Source organism: Acartia tonsa, chromosome 1, assembly GCF_053477335.1.
Source record: "Acartia tonsa isolate MP-2025a chromosome 1, ASM5347733v1, whole genome shotgun sequence".
NCBI lineage: Eukaryota > Metazoa > Arthropoda > Copepoda > Calanoida > Acartiidae > Acartia > Acartia tonsa.
The window spans coordinates 15,366,534-15,382,436 of record NC_137260.1 but is presented as its reverse complement, the minus strand read 5'-3'; the positions used below and the strand labels follow the sequence as shown (position 1 = coordinate 15,382,436).

At 32.3% G+C, this 15,903-nt stretch overlaps 2 protein-coding genes across 2 annotated transcripts; both read right to left on the bottom strand.

The window, feature by feature from the left end:
• Positions 1–1,811: 1,811 nt before the first annotated feature.
• Positions 1,812–9,230, bottom strand: LOC145313605 (uncharacterized). Its single transcript, XM_080153079.1, has 4 exons — positions 9,038–9,230; positions 7,957–8,148; positions 4,382–4,512; positions 1,812–2,008 (listed from the first exon to the last, which is right to left on the bottom strand). Exons 1-4 carry the CDS (start codon positions 9,094–9,096, stop codon positions 1,947–1,949), a joined length of 444 nt encoding a protein of 147 aa, XP_080009205.1. The 5' UTR covers positions 9,097–9,230; the 3' UTR covers positions 1,812–1,946.
• Positions 9,231–12,692: 3,462 nt separating this feature from the next.
• LOC145332348 (uncharacterized) lies at positions 12,693–15,416 on the bottom strand. The gene is made up of 4 exons (XM_080177348.1): positions 15,266–15,416; positions 14,091–14,282; positions 13,279–13,412; positions 12,693–12,839 (listed from the first exon to the last, which is right to left on the bottom strand). Exons 1-4 carry the CDS (start codon positions 15,373–15,375, stop codon positions 12,784–12,786), a joined length of 492 nt encoding a protein of 163 aa, XP_080033474.1. The 5' UTR covers positions 15,376–15,416; the 3' UTR covers positions 12,693–12,783.
• Positions 15,417–15,903: the final 487 nt, after the last annotated feature.

Sequence of the window (15,903 nt, the reverse complement as noted above, 5' to 3'; positions counted from 1 at the left end):
AGAAATTTACAAAAAATAGCCATTTTTCAAGTTTTTGCTAGAATGGTTGTAAAACGCTTCAAAGTTGAGATCTAGAGCTAAAAATCAATACACATACTATTGGGCATATTAAAGTTTGAAGACCATATCTCAACCAGGGTCGGAGTAGTGGCTCCCCAAGGTCGACCACTGAAAATCAATTTTGAGATTTTTGGCCAAAATTTTGACCCCCCATTTTTTTGTTTTAATATGAATCAGCATAGTCCCCCAACAAAATGCACTAAAACCAATTTAGATGTTGACAACTAAGTTTTTAATTTTAGTTTTTACTGTAATTTTAAAATAAAAACTGAAATGTTTTTTGTTGTCCTATTAGCTGTCTTAAAAAACGAATAAAATAAGCCATTAAACATTAAATTCTGATGACTATAAGTAGGGTAAAATTGCTTTCAAAAAACATACTGTATTTGTTTGGCACTTTAAATGTTTGGTGTTTTTAAAAGCGAAGCTTTTCTATAATTAGGGTCGGTCCGTCCGTCCGTCACGGATAGCTTTTTTCGTTAATTTAGACATGTTAGAATTGTCCTATCGATTTCAAATTTTGCATAGTGATTCCTTTAGTAGTTAGGTACGATTAAGAAAGCGTAGCAACTCTATAATCATTACCAAAATGTCCGTACGTCCATTTTAAACATGTTGATTTTTTTACTTTTTTAAATTCCTTTTTTCGTTAATTTAGGCATGTTAGAATTGTCCTATCGATTTCAAATTTTGCATGGTGATTCCTGTAATAGTTAGGTACGAATTAGAAAGCGTAGCAACTCTATAATCATTACCAGAATGTCCGTACGTCCATTTTAAACATGTTGATTTTTTTTACATTTTTAACAACAAATTTGTATGTGACCTAATTATCCGATTGGTCTGATTTTTGGTATACTGATTCCTGGGACAACAAAGTACAATATTATAAGCGAAGCAACTCTATAATCAAGTCCTAAAAATGTAAGTATGTCCATAATCATTATCCTGTAACAAGCAGTTTTTCAACAAATATACTTACAATTTTGCTTTGACTCTTATACATTCGCATTCTGATTATTCAGTTCTGACATTATACAAGTGCTAATGTCCGTTTGTCCTACCGTTTCAGAGCTCCGCTTTTATGGATGTTGTCATCCTTGTTAAAAAATAATACGATACCTTGCAATGTTGCGAAGTAGTCTCTATCAAATTTCTGCGATACTTTGCAATGTTACGAAGGAGTCTCTATTCGAGAAGAAAAAAATTCGATTTATTGTGATTTCTCTTGGGAGGGTTGTGGTACCCTCCCCCAAAATAGTTATAAACCTTCCTGGGACCTATTAGAAGCTACCCTGTTTACCCTGTTAAGGAGAACCCGATCGGTTCAGCGGTTAGTGAGATCCTTCGGTACAAACATACAAACACACAGACAAACACACAGACAAACACATAGACAAACATCCTGTTACTTTTTTATAAGGATAGTGGTCTCTAGGGGCCTTTGAGGGGAGGGGGGAAAGTAATCCCCCCCCCCCAACTTTCAATTGTAGTTTTAAAGGAAAAGTAAAAAAAATTTGGGAAGGGATTATTTTTCTCCAGGGGCGATTTCTTTTAGAAGGGTGGTGGTCAGGTCACTTCCCCTCAAAATGTTATAAATCTTCCCAGGACCTATGAGAAAATACATTTTAAAGGAGAACAATATTGGTTCAGTGGTTAGTGAGACCCTTCGGTACAAACAGACATAGAGACAAAGAGACATCCTGTTACTTTTATATCATTAGGATTATGTAGATATGGAAACAATCAAGTTCAGGTTCAAAATTATTCAAAACTTTATTATTATGAAAATGAAAATAACATGAATAAATTTTTAAAAATTATAACATAACAAAAATCGTATCAAACTTAACATCTTGATTGGCATCATGATCGCATTTTCTTTGTTATTTTCCACACACGCTTCCAAAAGAGGAAGGAGAGCAGACAAGTGTTAGAGAGAGGGTGGCTGAAATAGAAGAATCAATATTAGATTAAATATTTTCAGTGCTGTAACTACTCTATAATTCACTTAGTCCGTCAGTGAGTCCGTAACGCTTGGGGAGAAATGTGATTTTCTTGGCAGCTATTTAAACTTGACAGTTGAAATTTTCGGTTCAAATTTCTATGACCTGTGCTCTTCTAGCCTATACTTTGTTTTTGTCCGACTGTTTGTCGTTCATGCATTGTAAAAAAAGGTTATTTGATTTCTTTTCTTTGATATTTTGCAAATTTTCTCAATTTTTTTATGATAACTGAACATTTGCTTATAATTTGCAATGTGCGTTTGTCTATCCTTGATTTTTTATGCTTATCTACTTATCCTTGTTGTTAGATAAATTATACATCATAAGGGATATGACAATGGCCGATAATTTGATGTACATACCAAAAATTACCACTTCTTTATATTAAAATTACTGGTTTAAGCGTTTGGACACTCAACTAGTAAATATTTATTAACAGTCCCCATCGTTGTTAAGCCAACGAATAAGAAAACGTTATTATAAAACTTTGGGTATTAGAGTTACAAACAGCTCAATGTCCCCTTTGAAAACAAGGACAAAATTTTTGGGTTAAAATTATTAAAAACTAATGATAAATGAACCAGAAAAAAAATAAATGACAATTTGCAAAAGAATTGTAAAATATTGTTAAAAATTTTGGAGGCAGTATAATTTATCATTCCCTAGTGAACTAAATCTATTTATTTTGCTCAGGTCTTAATTTGTCATTTGGTACCAGAATCTAATCAAAGGTGTCATCTTAAACTAGACGCCTCTAGATGCCTCTAGGGGCAATTGAGGTGGAATGGGGGTTTAATTCGACAGCCCCATTTTTTAAACAGAAAAAGTAAAAAAAACATTCTCGAGGATAGGTCGCCCTCTTTTCCCCTTTTATTAAATTCTATTTTTAAAAAGAAAATTTTAAGATTATTTTTTAGGGAGGGGGGGGGGGGTGGTTGGTTGAGGAGTAATATTTTTCTAGGGATTATTTCTCTTAAGAGAGGCGTCCTACCCCCAATATGATTATAAAACTTCTCAGAACCTGAGAAGCTACTTTGTATAGGAAACCCATTTATGTTCAGCAGTCAGCGAGATTCTTCGGTATAGACAGACACACACACGTAGATCAAGTTACTTTTTTATAAGCGGTTGCGTCTCTAGCATTTATGTGCTCTGTATTCAAGCAGACAAAGTATAAAATAGCCCTTAACCATGCACAGACTCTTAATTTAAATAGCCTAAAACCATCCCAAGGCCAATTTGAAGCTTCCACAAAATGGAGATTTCAATCGGTTTAGTAGTCATTGAAATCTTAAGCCATAGACAAAAAATCTTACTACTTTATATATTACTAGCGGTTACGCCCCTAGAGGCACTTGAGGAGGGGGGAGTCGAATTTGATAACCCAATTTCTTATTTTAGATTTTAAAAGAAAAAGTAAAAAAATATTTTGGGGGTTGAAAATTTTTTTTTGGGGGGGGGGGTGCCGGGTGCCCCCCCCCCATCATTTTTAATCTTAGTTCAAAAATAAAATTTTTTTTTGGGGGGGGGTATTTTTCATTTTGTTGGGGGTTGGGGGTGTCCCACCCCCCCAAAAAATAATTATTAACCTTCCCGGGACCTATAAGAAGCTACCCTGTTAAGGAGAACCCGATCGGTTCAGCGGTAAGCGAGATCCTTCGGTACAGACACACAAACAGACAAACATCCTGTTACTTTAGTATAAGGATAGCGGCTTCGCCCCTACCCTCTAGGGACTTTACCCCAAGAGGTTTGATCAAACTAATTTTTCGTATTTTAGATTTTAAAGAAAAATTGAAGACAAAATTTTTTTGTGGGGGGTTAGTCAATCCCACTATTTTAATTTTAGTTTAAAAAAAAAAAATGTTTTGGGGAGGGGGATATTTTTCTATTTTTGGGGGGGTTAAGGGTGTCCCTACCCCAAGAAAATAGTTATAAACCTTCCCGGAGCCTATGAGAAGCTACCCTGTAAAGGAGAACCCGATCAGTTCAGCGGTTAGCGAGATCCTTTGCTACAAACAAACAGACAAACAGACAAACAGACAAACAGACAAACAGACAAACAGACAAACAGACAAACAAACAAACAGACAGACAGACAGACATCGTTCTACTTTGTATTATAGATTATTATAGGACTATAGTGCTTCACCACAGCCTCTAGGGTAGGGTGGATTAGGTCACAAAAATATCCAAAACAACATTAAGACATTTTTAAAGCTATTCTTAAAAGTAAACCCATTCGAATCAGCAATTTCTGAGATCTTAAGCTTCAGACAAAAAAACCTTACTACTGTATAATAGGATTGTATTACCTGTGTAAGAGCTTGTGGTTGATGTGGCTGTAGCAGTAATTGTTGAGGTTGAAGTCGCAAAAAGGAAGAATTTGGCATTTCTCTGGTTTACCCTTTCACCTTCGCTTGATGGAATCTGGATTTCACTGTCCCTTAAAAAGGAGTATTCATTACATCTTAAAATAATGGATTTATTATTATTTGGATCTTACACCAGATTATCATTTAGTCTAATAAAGTGAAGCTTGAATAATGATCCCTCCTTCCATCCAACCCCTTTATACTATCCCCTCCGCTCCTAATGGGTAAACAAACTGACCATTTTTTCCTGTAATAATATACAAGTATGTAAGAAATCCATTCTTAAAATTTAAGCTTGAACATTGAATGTTGAACGTCAAGATTGTGAAATTTAATTTTATTATTAATTTAGTAGTAAAATATCATAATTACAAGATTTAATATCATATTGTTACGTATATAGAAAACTAGAGTTGGTTCGATATAACTATCTCGCTATTGGCTAGTTTTTTATACGTACATCTACTACAGCATGACCCTCGAAAAAGTATTTTTAAGCATCTGCAGCCCTTATTTCTCAATGAATTATAAAAAAATGCATATGTCCTTGTTCTCCATAGTATTCCACATAAGTAGATATAAAAATATTTTTTTTACCTCCATTAACACCGGAGATTTTTAGAGCTAAAGTTTTGAAAAAGTGACTGAGGAAAAAGTAACTTTTAACATGAAACGACTTTTTTAGCAAAATTTAGGTAGAAATCCTTTTATTTTTGTTACTAGCAGAAACTTTATACAAAAATGAAATAAAAAATTTAGTTTTTGAGTAAAAAGCATTTTTTTACACATATTTTTTGAGTCTTTTTAGTTTAATGATATTTTGAAAAACTTACTTATTAGGCAAAATTTTTTAAGATTAAAAACCAAATAAATCTTTATGAATATAGCAGGAAAATTGTTTTTGTTTCACAATCCTAACTTTAATAACAAAATAGTTATGAAGAAAATAAAATTAAAACATAATGATTTTTTTTTGTCTAAAAAGCTTAATTAACCCCCTATAAAATTATTGAGATGTCAGAAAAGTAGGCGGAGCAACTGTCATAATTAATCCTTTTCTCAAATAAGGGTTAATAAATAACCTAAAATTTGCAAATAATCAATTCATTCAGTAGTATTTTTTGCCATTAAAAATTGATATTTTTTGGTGGAATAAAAAAGAAATAATTAGTTAACTGGTTTTTCTTTGTGTCTCATTATTCAGTTGCCAGAAAAACATAATATAACCATCCAAAAAATAAGAGAAACAAAAAAAAATTCTTTTTCTCAGTCACTTTTTCAAAACTTTAGCTCTAAAAATCTCCGGTGTTAATGGAGGTAAAAAAAATATTTTTATATCTACATATGTGGAATACTATGGAGAACAAGGACATATGCACTTTTTTATAATTCATTGAGAAATAAGGGCTGCAGATGCTTAAAAATACTTTTTCGAGGGTCATGCTGTATATATATGAATCAATTTTCCTCTCCCGCCATTACAATCTAAAAGAATGAAGGAAATATTTAATAGTCTAAATGATTTTAAACAGATTTTTTCAATTGTATTTTTTTCACATCACCAAAGGGCTAATATGATTAAAATTTTAGTTTTAATATTTGAACACACAAAGGAAGTGTCGCCACAATTGAATTCTTTTAAAACAGAGTTTTCATAAACTTACTATATTATGAACGCATATTTTTTGTTTATTAAATAAAGATTTAATACTTCAATGTAATTCAAATATTAACATGAATTAAAAAACTTAATTCATTCCGTAAACAAATATAATAAAGGTTTTATCGCTTTGTCAATGAGAATTAAACTGTTTTTAACCTATTTTTGAATGGGGGGTCAAAAATATACTAGGACACCTATAGAATCAGACTGCAGAGCCCAAATTTGAATTAAGTCCCCAGTAAACTTTTTTGGGGGGATTTAAAAATTGATTTTTAGTGTTGCTGTAATCATTTTGACCGAAGCAAAAGCTTTTTTTTTACTTCAGGTAATATTGTGGCTTACAGAACATTTTTATATAATTCACTTTATATTGATACAATAAAAAAACATTACTCTGTTCATTGGAAATTTTTTTTCCCAAAACAATTAATTTCATTGAAAAATCTAACATTTACAATAAAACAAATAATTCTGAAATCTAACCAATAAGAAGCCTTGTTTTATATAATTCTTTAAAATTCAAAAAAAGAGTGTTTTCACAAAGTGACTTATTTCCAATGTAGTTAAATATTTTTTATTTAACTAAAATGAAAAGAATGAAAACCGTACACATAAAAGATACATACTTTTTAAAATTATTTTAAAAGATAAGTTTGAATAATCTTATTTAATAGCACATTTGTATATGTGACAAAAATTTATTTGTTGTATTGCATAAACATTTGTTGTCATTTAACCCTTTACAGCCATTTTTTATGTTTTTAAAATAAGTGAGAGAACACAAACATGTTAATGTTAATTCGTTGATATATTATTAAGAATTAACTTTTTAGTGAATTTTTATAGTAAAATCATAAGGCCTAATTTTACTCTATACCAGAATACAATATTTATGAAGCAAAACACTCTAAAAGCTACGAATTTTACCCAAATAAAAAAAAGACCTTTTGCTCGGATCAAAATGATCACGGCAACAGTAAAAATTAATATTTAAATCCCCCCAAAAAAGTTTATTGGGGACTTAATTCAAATTTAGGCTCTGCAGTCTCATTCTACTGATGTCATAGCATATTTTTTATATACGTTTTAAAAATAGGTTAAAAACAGTTTAAATTAGGATTATTAGACCACTATGAGTATTAAACACTCTACCATTGGAAGACTTGAGCTCATTTATAGACGTTTATTTTCTATATAGATCTGTCATGGGTCTTGGTGCAATAAATCAACCCGTTTTATAAAAAATCAGTCGAAAATATTTCATAAAATAAAAAATAGAAAAAGTTGTCTCTCATATAGGTATAGAATGACCTAAATTTGATTACAAATATTTTACTTGATCACAATTACACATCTTAATTCTGAGAAAGTCTAATATGCCATGTGTGACGTTATAAAAATCCATCTCTTTTTTGGGGGTTTTCTTTCCCACTTTTCCTCTCATCCTTCCTTTATAGAAGTATTTTTATGACGTTACACGTGACAATTTAGGCTTTCTCCTTAATTCTTAACGCTTTTTAGTACAGTTGAAATATTTTAATCCAACCTATATTAATCCAAATTTTTTCATATTTTGAAGTTAACTTTCATGTTTTTTTGATATTTTGCTCCTAGTTGATTAATCATCCAAAAACCATTAATGTTGCTTTTTGTTGTTTTTGATACACTCTGTAAAGAAGAACCATATCTGTTTTGCGGTTAGCGAGATCATTTGTGCATACAGACAACCACACAGACATCCTGTTACTTTCAAACAAAGAATTATAGGCTTAATTATCTAGTTATGTGGATGATCTGAATCTATAGTAGTACCTATAAAAAATACTCATGCAAATAAATCTTTTAAACTTACCTTAAGACCTTAGATGGTAGCATGTGAAGTTCTTCTTCATTGACATCCAATACACTTCTCTTCCTTCTTCCACATGCCGTGATTGAATCCGTACCAGATGACGTCCAACAAACAGTCTGGGTGGTCAGAGTTGTGGTCGATGTGCTTGTACTGGAGGAGGAACTGATGGTGGCAAAAAATAACCTGGCATTCCTGAATTAAAATGAATAGTTTCATGCAGTGCATTTAACAAGTTTGATTGCAATTATAAGTTACAAGAATACCATCTAACATATATAATTTTGTATCACAATAGATAGCAATCAATTTGGCACCGCCAAAATAGTCATCATGCTATATATGTTGCATAAATCCAAAAAATATAATTTTCAGTTTTTTATATTTTTAAAACTACCTGGTTGATAATTGAAATTCTTTCAAATATATATCCTATAGATTAAACTATAAGTTTAAACTATTGAACTGAAAAAAATGCAGTTCACTAAATTCAAGTTGAAATGCACTTCGTGCAACTACCCCTTTTTTCTCTCGTAAATTCAAAGTAATTCATTCATAGAAACAGCTTATAGTGCCTAATATAAAATGACGTCATACAATACAAATGACCAATGATAGGCCAGTATACATTGTAATTGATCGAAGGTGAAATGTATGCTGGTATATCATTGTTCATTTGTATTGTATGACGTCAGTTTTATCAGGCACTATAATCTGCTTCTAATTCATTATTAGGAGTGGAGAAGAAAATGTTCTTAATTTGGTTCAGATCATGAAAACTAGTGTTGATTTATTTTGTACAAAATGTGAGCTAGCTTTTTAGGTTTAAAAAATATTTAGTCTTCTTTTAGTTTTTTTTTTTATAGTTCAAGTATTTATCTTTTATCTCCTAAAGTCTAAATTTTGGTCTTTTTTTCAGTGCAGCGTGATAAAAAGAAAAAATCGATGTTTTCCATAAAAAAGCACAAATTATCCACACCCCTTAATTTTTTTTAAATAGATTAAAAATAAGGGGAAGAGTTAGTTTTTCGTGGGAGAACACTGTTGAACAGGCCCCAAAATAAAAATATACAAGGAAGAGTACCTTTCAGCTTGGCATGACTGCAGCAACCCAAGTAAAACAACAACTAATACCAACTTCATTTTTATATTCTATAAAAAAATTAATAAAGAATTTTATTTTGATGAAAGCCACATTTTTCTTGTTGTAGAATATTGTTTTTTTAATCTCGGTTAAAACCGTCATAATTTAAGTCTTGCACTATGTTACATTTTCCCTTATGTAAGGCGCATGACAATTGAAGTAAAAGTAGAGTGAATGATTTAGCTAAGACATATGGCCCTTACAGAAACTTTACTGTACGAAAAATTAGAATCTAAACTTTCAAAAGTTTTCATATAATTTTGATTGGTTGGTTCAAACTGATAGTGTACAAATTTGTCAACCTTTATTCTTCTTACAGATGTGGTATTTTCAATACATCAATATATCTTCCATTGTCTTAGCCCTTAAGATACTTTCAAATCTTTTTGTGTTTATTTGCCTCTTAGAATTTGTCCTTCTTAAACAATGCCTTGTAAAAAATTGGGAATACATGCATTTTTAGGTTTGCTCGCTGTATGTATACAGACTCTTTTATTTTTTTTTGTTGAGGGGGGGGGGTTATTTTTTCACTTTATTTTTTTAATTTACACTTTGTATTTCTTTAATATTTCTGACTGTTTATGAATTGCCTGCAGGCCTATGGAAATAGATGTCTTTGGTCAACTAACACTAACAGATACTAAAGAAAATTTACACTTATCCTAACTTTTCACTAAAATATTTGCGAAAATTCATAAGCATGTAAAAAATGTCTATTTTTTTCCCAAACGGTTTGTGTATATGAGAAGAAAATATTTTGTGTAATTCATCAATAAATTATAGTTGCATATAACTATACAAGTGCCCCCTCCCCTAACTGACTACCAATGTTTCCCTAAGAAATATCTTGTATATGCTATTGTCTTGACAAGCTAACATATTTGATGGACATGATTTAGGTGATGTGTGTATTAGCAAGTAGTTGCGCAAATTACACCCAAACAAGACGCTTAAGTTTACATAGGTGTGACTTTTTAAAACTTGGTACACCCGTGGCTGTGATTATGTGTAGATCTTTGTGAAAGGGTTGTAGAGGAGTGTAAGATATGAGGTGTACACCTAGGGGTTGTATCAATCCCTCTTTGATATACCAAGGGGATGAATACATTTCTTCGAATCTAAACCCTCTTTCTGCAAGTTTCTGAATGGTTATATTTATCTGATTTTGATATGTGACTTAATTAAAAACATTATATTCAACCGAAGTATAAAAGAAATAGAAACATGTGCAAACTGCACCTACTTACACAGAGAAATAATGTGTGGGTAAAGATAAGCTTTGTACAACACACAGAAAGTGTTAAAAAATATTAAAAAACAAAAATAGTTATAAATTTAGCCAAATATGCCAAAAATATAAATAGTTTCAATTTTAAATATCTTATGTTTCCTGATTTCTAAATTTTAGCATTTATTCATTTTTGTTTTTGTAGAAAGGTGAACAAATATTTTTTAATCCCACACCTCGTGAGATTGCAAGGTTATGTAGCAACTAACTGTAGGATGATAAACAAATTTATGGCAAGGCTCCTTTTAAAAAAGTCTCTCTCAATCTGAGTAAGAAATATTAAATATCTATTTTCATAATAAAGTAACAGGATATCTGTATGTGTTTGTCTGTATCGAAGGATCTCGCTAACCGCTGAACCAAAGTTGTACTTTTTAAAAATGTAGCTTCTAATAGCTCCGCGGATTTTTTTATAATTATAACCTATTTAATTTTTTTTTACTTTTTCTTTTTGAAAATAAAATAAAGGGGTGGGGGGAATTCAACCCCCTTAATTATATCCGCTAGTATCGAATAAACTGGGCTAAAATATTCAACTTTTTTATTTAAAGGAATAATACATAAATTTTCATTATATAAAATGAAAGAATGAAAATTATGAAAAAATATGTCATCAACAACCCCACTTTCCCTTTCATGTGTGTCCCCATTAATAAGGTTAGATAGCATAGTCAAATTTTTTATAGCTTAAATTTTGCTTGTAATTGTCTGCCATTTCCAAAAACCTGGCAAGGACTTTTGCATACTTCGTGTTCACATAGATTTCTCTTGAAAGAGTGAGGAATCTAGAACATCAAGTATAGCATAGTTTCTCTATAATAGGTCAATGACGGTTAGCCTATATTCTTCTATTTAGACTTAATAGCGACTACGCCCCTAGTGACTTCGAGGAGGGTAGGTAGATTCAATTTTAGTTTTAAAAAGAAAAAAGTAAAATTTTAGGGGGTGTGGTATCTTTTTCTAGGTGCTATTTCTCTTGTGAGGGTGGAGGTTAGCAAGATTCTAAGCTACAGACATCCTGTTACTTTTATATAAGGATAACAGTCGAAAATATTTAAATAAATATTTTATTATGTAAACTTTTCATCTTAAAAACTAATCAATTTCTCTTTATATTTGGTTAAAAGAAAACTTTTAGATTATGAAATTCATAACAATATAATAATATATTACATACAATCAAAACCTAAAATAAATCTTTAAATCATATTTAATGATATGCAAATAATGACCCATCTTTATTAATATGCGTTGTTATAAATATGGTTGTCCTTGTGTATAATGCTAGCCTGCTCCAACCCCACCCCTATAGCTGACATGCTTGAGCTGTAAAGAAAGAAAGTTGAATTTTTCTTAAACTCAGCTTGCTCCAGAGCATTTACAATTTTCTCTCTAAATATCCCAGGGATTTAATGAATACGACAATGGCCGAAAAATTTATGTCCATTCCCTTCCCAATCATGATACACAAAATTCTTCTGTTGGTAGATTACAATTAGTGGTTGAAACATTTTGAAACTCAACATAATAAACAAAGCAATCAAAATCAATAAAAGTCCCAAAAGTTATAATACGTTATTATAAAACTTGTGATTGTTTAATATAGAGCCCAATGTCCACTCCCTCCCCAATATATCCTGTTTTGTTTATCATCATTGGGGATGTACATAAATTTATCATTTTATCCCTTCAATCCCCTTGGTTTTACTTCAGTCAAAACAGATTGAACCATAAAAAATAGCTATGCTATTATTTCTTATCTCGGTATTTTTTGTGTGTTTGTCTGGTAGCTTAAAAATATCTCAAAAATGGCTTGCCATTTGAATGTTTGTTGTTTTAGAAAGCTTTATGCTAGTCCTGGTAAAATTTAAAGCTAATTGCACAAAAAAATGGGAGCAAAATTTTATTAGCAAAATATTTTTGACCCTTTAATTGTTAGTTTGAGGGGTGTGTGGCTCCCCATCCCTTACACAGAAACACTTTAAAATCAAAGCTTTTCCAAAATTATGTATCTAAAAATCAATTTTGTTTGTTAGCATTGTCGTATCGAATTTAAACTTTGCTTGCTTGTAAAAATGAGACAAAAAATAATTATAATTATATTTATGTTTTCTATACAATCTTCATAATAATGAAATTATAATGATTTTTGATATACTAATATTAGTTTGGCCTACTCATTTGATAAGCTTTCGTAAAAAATGCCAATTTGTACTCAATAGTTTCCAACTTTTTTATATTTGACTGTGGCTTTGAAAAATGTAGTTGAAGTAAAAAAAATTATAATACATAAATGAAAAAAAGCAATGCATTAAAAACAAATTTATTTAAAATCAACAAATAATTTCGATAACAGTAAAAACAATTTTATGATCCAGATCTTCATTTTTTCTCCGTCTTATCCACAGAATGAAATAGATGAGGGTATGCAGTTTAGGGTCAGTGAGAGAGTAGCTGGAAAAAAATAAATCCTTATAATAAAGTAACAGGATGTCTGTCGGTTTGTCTGTGTGTTTGTAACGAAGGATCTCGCTAACCTTCGAACCGATCGGGTTCTCCTTAACAGGGTAGCTTCTCTGCGACAAAGCCTCAATTTTGATTCGTTCGAATGCTTTGAAAAGAGGGCCAGGTCAAGACTTCCAGCTGATTTTTAAAATTACAGGCGGCTGCCGAGCCCTGATATAAAGGGAAAAATTATTAAGTCATACGAGATAGTAACGAGCAAGGTTTGTCAGGTTTTTCTTTTTTACAACCCCCTTAAACCAAAATTGGGGAGGGTGTGAGCGTTAGAGGCAAAACGAGGGGTGTATTTTTTTGTAAGTTGATCAACACGTAAAACCAACCTTAGACGTACCCGGCCCTCTCTTCCAAAATATTTTATAATCATCCCTACCTGTATATTTGCTTGTTGTGGTAGTAGCAGTAGCTGTCACTGTGGAGGTTGAAGTGGCCAACAGGAAGAGTCGTGCATCTCTGTGCAGCTTATTGTTACGAGAATCTTCACTTGGGAATAATCTTTCTTCAGAACTGAACAGAATAGAAATTTATCGCATCGTATCATAGCTTTCCATGGATATTAAAATGAAGGATAGTAAGTACGGCTGAGAACGGGTTCTCATCCAACGAATGTTAATCGGTTTCGAAGCTATACTGAAATATATATTCAAGATAAAATTATGTCCTTGACTCCTATAACAAGGATGACAACATCAATAAGTAACAAAGCTCGTAAACATAAAAGTAAGATGAAGAGACAAGCAAGAGAAATGGGATATTATTTCATAGACGGAAGGCCACAAGGGGTTGATTATCCCACCCCCTTATTTTGACATATATTTAAAATAAGAGGGAGGGGGTGGAGGTTGGTTTTTCGAAAATTTGTGTTTCTCTTTTGGTCAGATTAGGTTCGGTTTTATTGGGTACAGGGTAGATCTGCAGGTTTTTAGCACCGAAGGTAACGTCCCGGCAGGTTTAGGGACCCCCAATTGAGGTTAAGCATAAAGAAAAAACTATTGTCCCCCTAATTTTTTCAGACAAACAGAGGTGGGGGGGTGGGGATGGGGTTTTTTCTTTAACTGCCATAAAATCTTACTTCCTAACAGGAGTAGGTCTAAATTCAGAATCTCCCCTGAAGAAAAAATTTACTTCCCCCCAAAGTTTGTTTCTCCAACATAAGGGAGGGGGTCATCAAGAGTAAAATCTTACTTTCTAACAGGAGTAGGCTTGAATTCTGAATCTCCCACCAGATCAGCCATTCTCTTCCTTCTCTTCTTGCCAGAGGTGCAGGCCGATGCTGTGCCAGAAGTTGTATAGCAGAGAGATGTAGTTTCCAGGGTCACTGTGCTCGTACTCGTGGAGGTCGAAGAACTGACTGTGGCAAAGAAAAGTCTGCCAGCCCTAAAAAAGAAGTAGCTAATAGAGCCTAATATAAAATGGCATCATACAATAGGCCAGTATACATTTATATTGACCAATGGTAAAATATATACTGACCTATCACAGGTCATTTGTATGACACAACCCAATCTTTCAAGATTATGTATAATTTTTTGAGGAACACGACTCCAGTGACGTCATATTTTTCTTTCCCGAAAAAGGGAAGGGGGGAAGAAAATCTCTTCAAAAGAGATGGGGAAAACCCCCTTTTCTCCCTTTATTCTCTTTTTTTTTATTCTATCACAGGTCATTTGTATGACACAACCCAATCTTTCAAGATTATGTATAATTTTTTGAGGAACACGACTCCAGTGACGTCATATTTTTCTTTCCCGAAAAAGGGAAGGGGGGAAGAAAATCTCTTCAAAAGAGATGGGGAAAACCCCCTTTTCCCCCTTTATTCTCTTTTTTTCTCTTTCCCCCTTCCCTTTTTCGGGAAAGAAAAATATGACGTCACTGGAGTCGTGTTCCTCAAAAAATTTTACAAAATCTGGACCTTGTTTCGGTGGATCTTTAAAAGTTTAATATGAAAGGTCTATAGTTTCTCGTTTTCTTAATTTTTTTTAGATATGTAAGTGCATCTTTGGCGAAAAAGCTGCTTAAAAGCAGTCGAACTGTAATGGATGTTACATAGTTGAATATATTGGAGATGTTGTCAAGAAAAATCAAAGGATGCTGAGTATTGGGACAAAAAATATGACGTAACAAAAAAAATTAGTCAATGAGAGTCCACTATAAATTTACCATTGGTCAATAACGGCCTCTCATTGGCTAATTTTTTTTTTTGTTACGTCATATTTTTTGCACCAATACTCACAGCATCAAATCAAAGGCCTTAAAAGCGACTGAGTAAATCTCATTTCCCCTATAGCATTACGGACTGAAGGGCTGAAATTACAGTGAATTATAGATAGGTTAGCTATATATGTCATGTAGTAAGTTACCTGTAACTGTCAGCCTGACAACTTTGCAGGAAACAAACTAAAACAACAGCCAACACAAGTTTCATTTTTAGTCTTTTAAATAATAAATGAAAATTATTGAGTTTAAACATTCTAAACAGAACAACAAACCAGGGATCTGAAGGGATAAGACAATGGCCGATAAATTGATGTATATCCCCAAAGATGTTACATAAAATTACCATCTCTGTAGATTACAATTAATGGTCGAATCGTTTAGACAGTAGACTTAATAAACCAAAAATCAAAGTTCATAAAAGGTCCGAAGTTGTAAAGAAAACGAATCAGAAAATGTTATTATAAAACTTTGGGGACAGCCAAATGTCCTTCCCGACCATACACCTTAGTTTAGAATATTTTGTCTGTCTGTCTGTCTGTTTGTTTGTTTGTACCGAAGGATCTCGCTAACCGCTGAACCGATTGGGTTCTCCTTTTCAGGGTAGCTTCTCATAGGTCCCAGGAAGGTTTATAACTATTTTCATGCAGGGTGGGACACTCCCACCCCCCCCCCAAATAAACTAAAATTAAAATAGTGGGAACGACTACCCCCCCCCACTCCAAAAAAATAAAATGTAATTTTCCTTTTAAATCTAAAAAACGAATAATTAGGTTGATCAAAC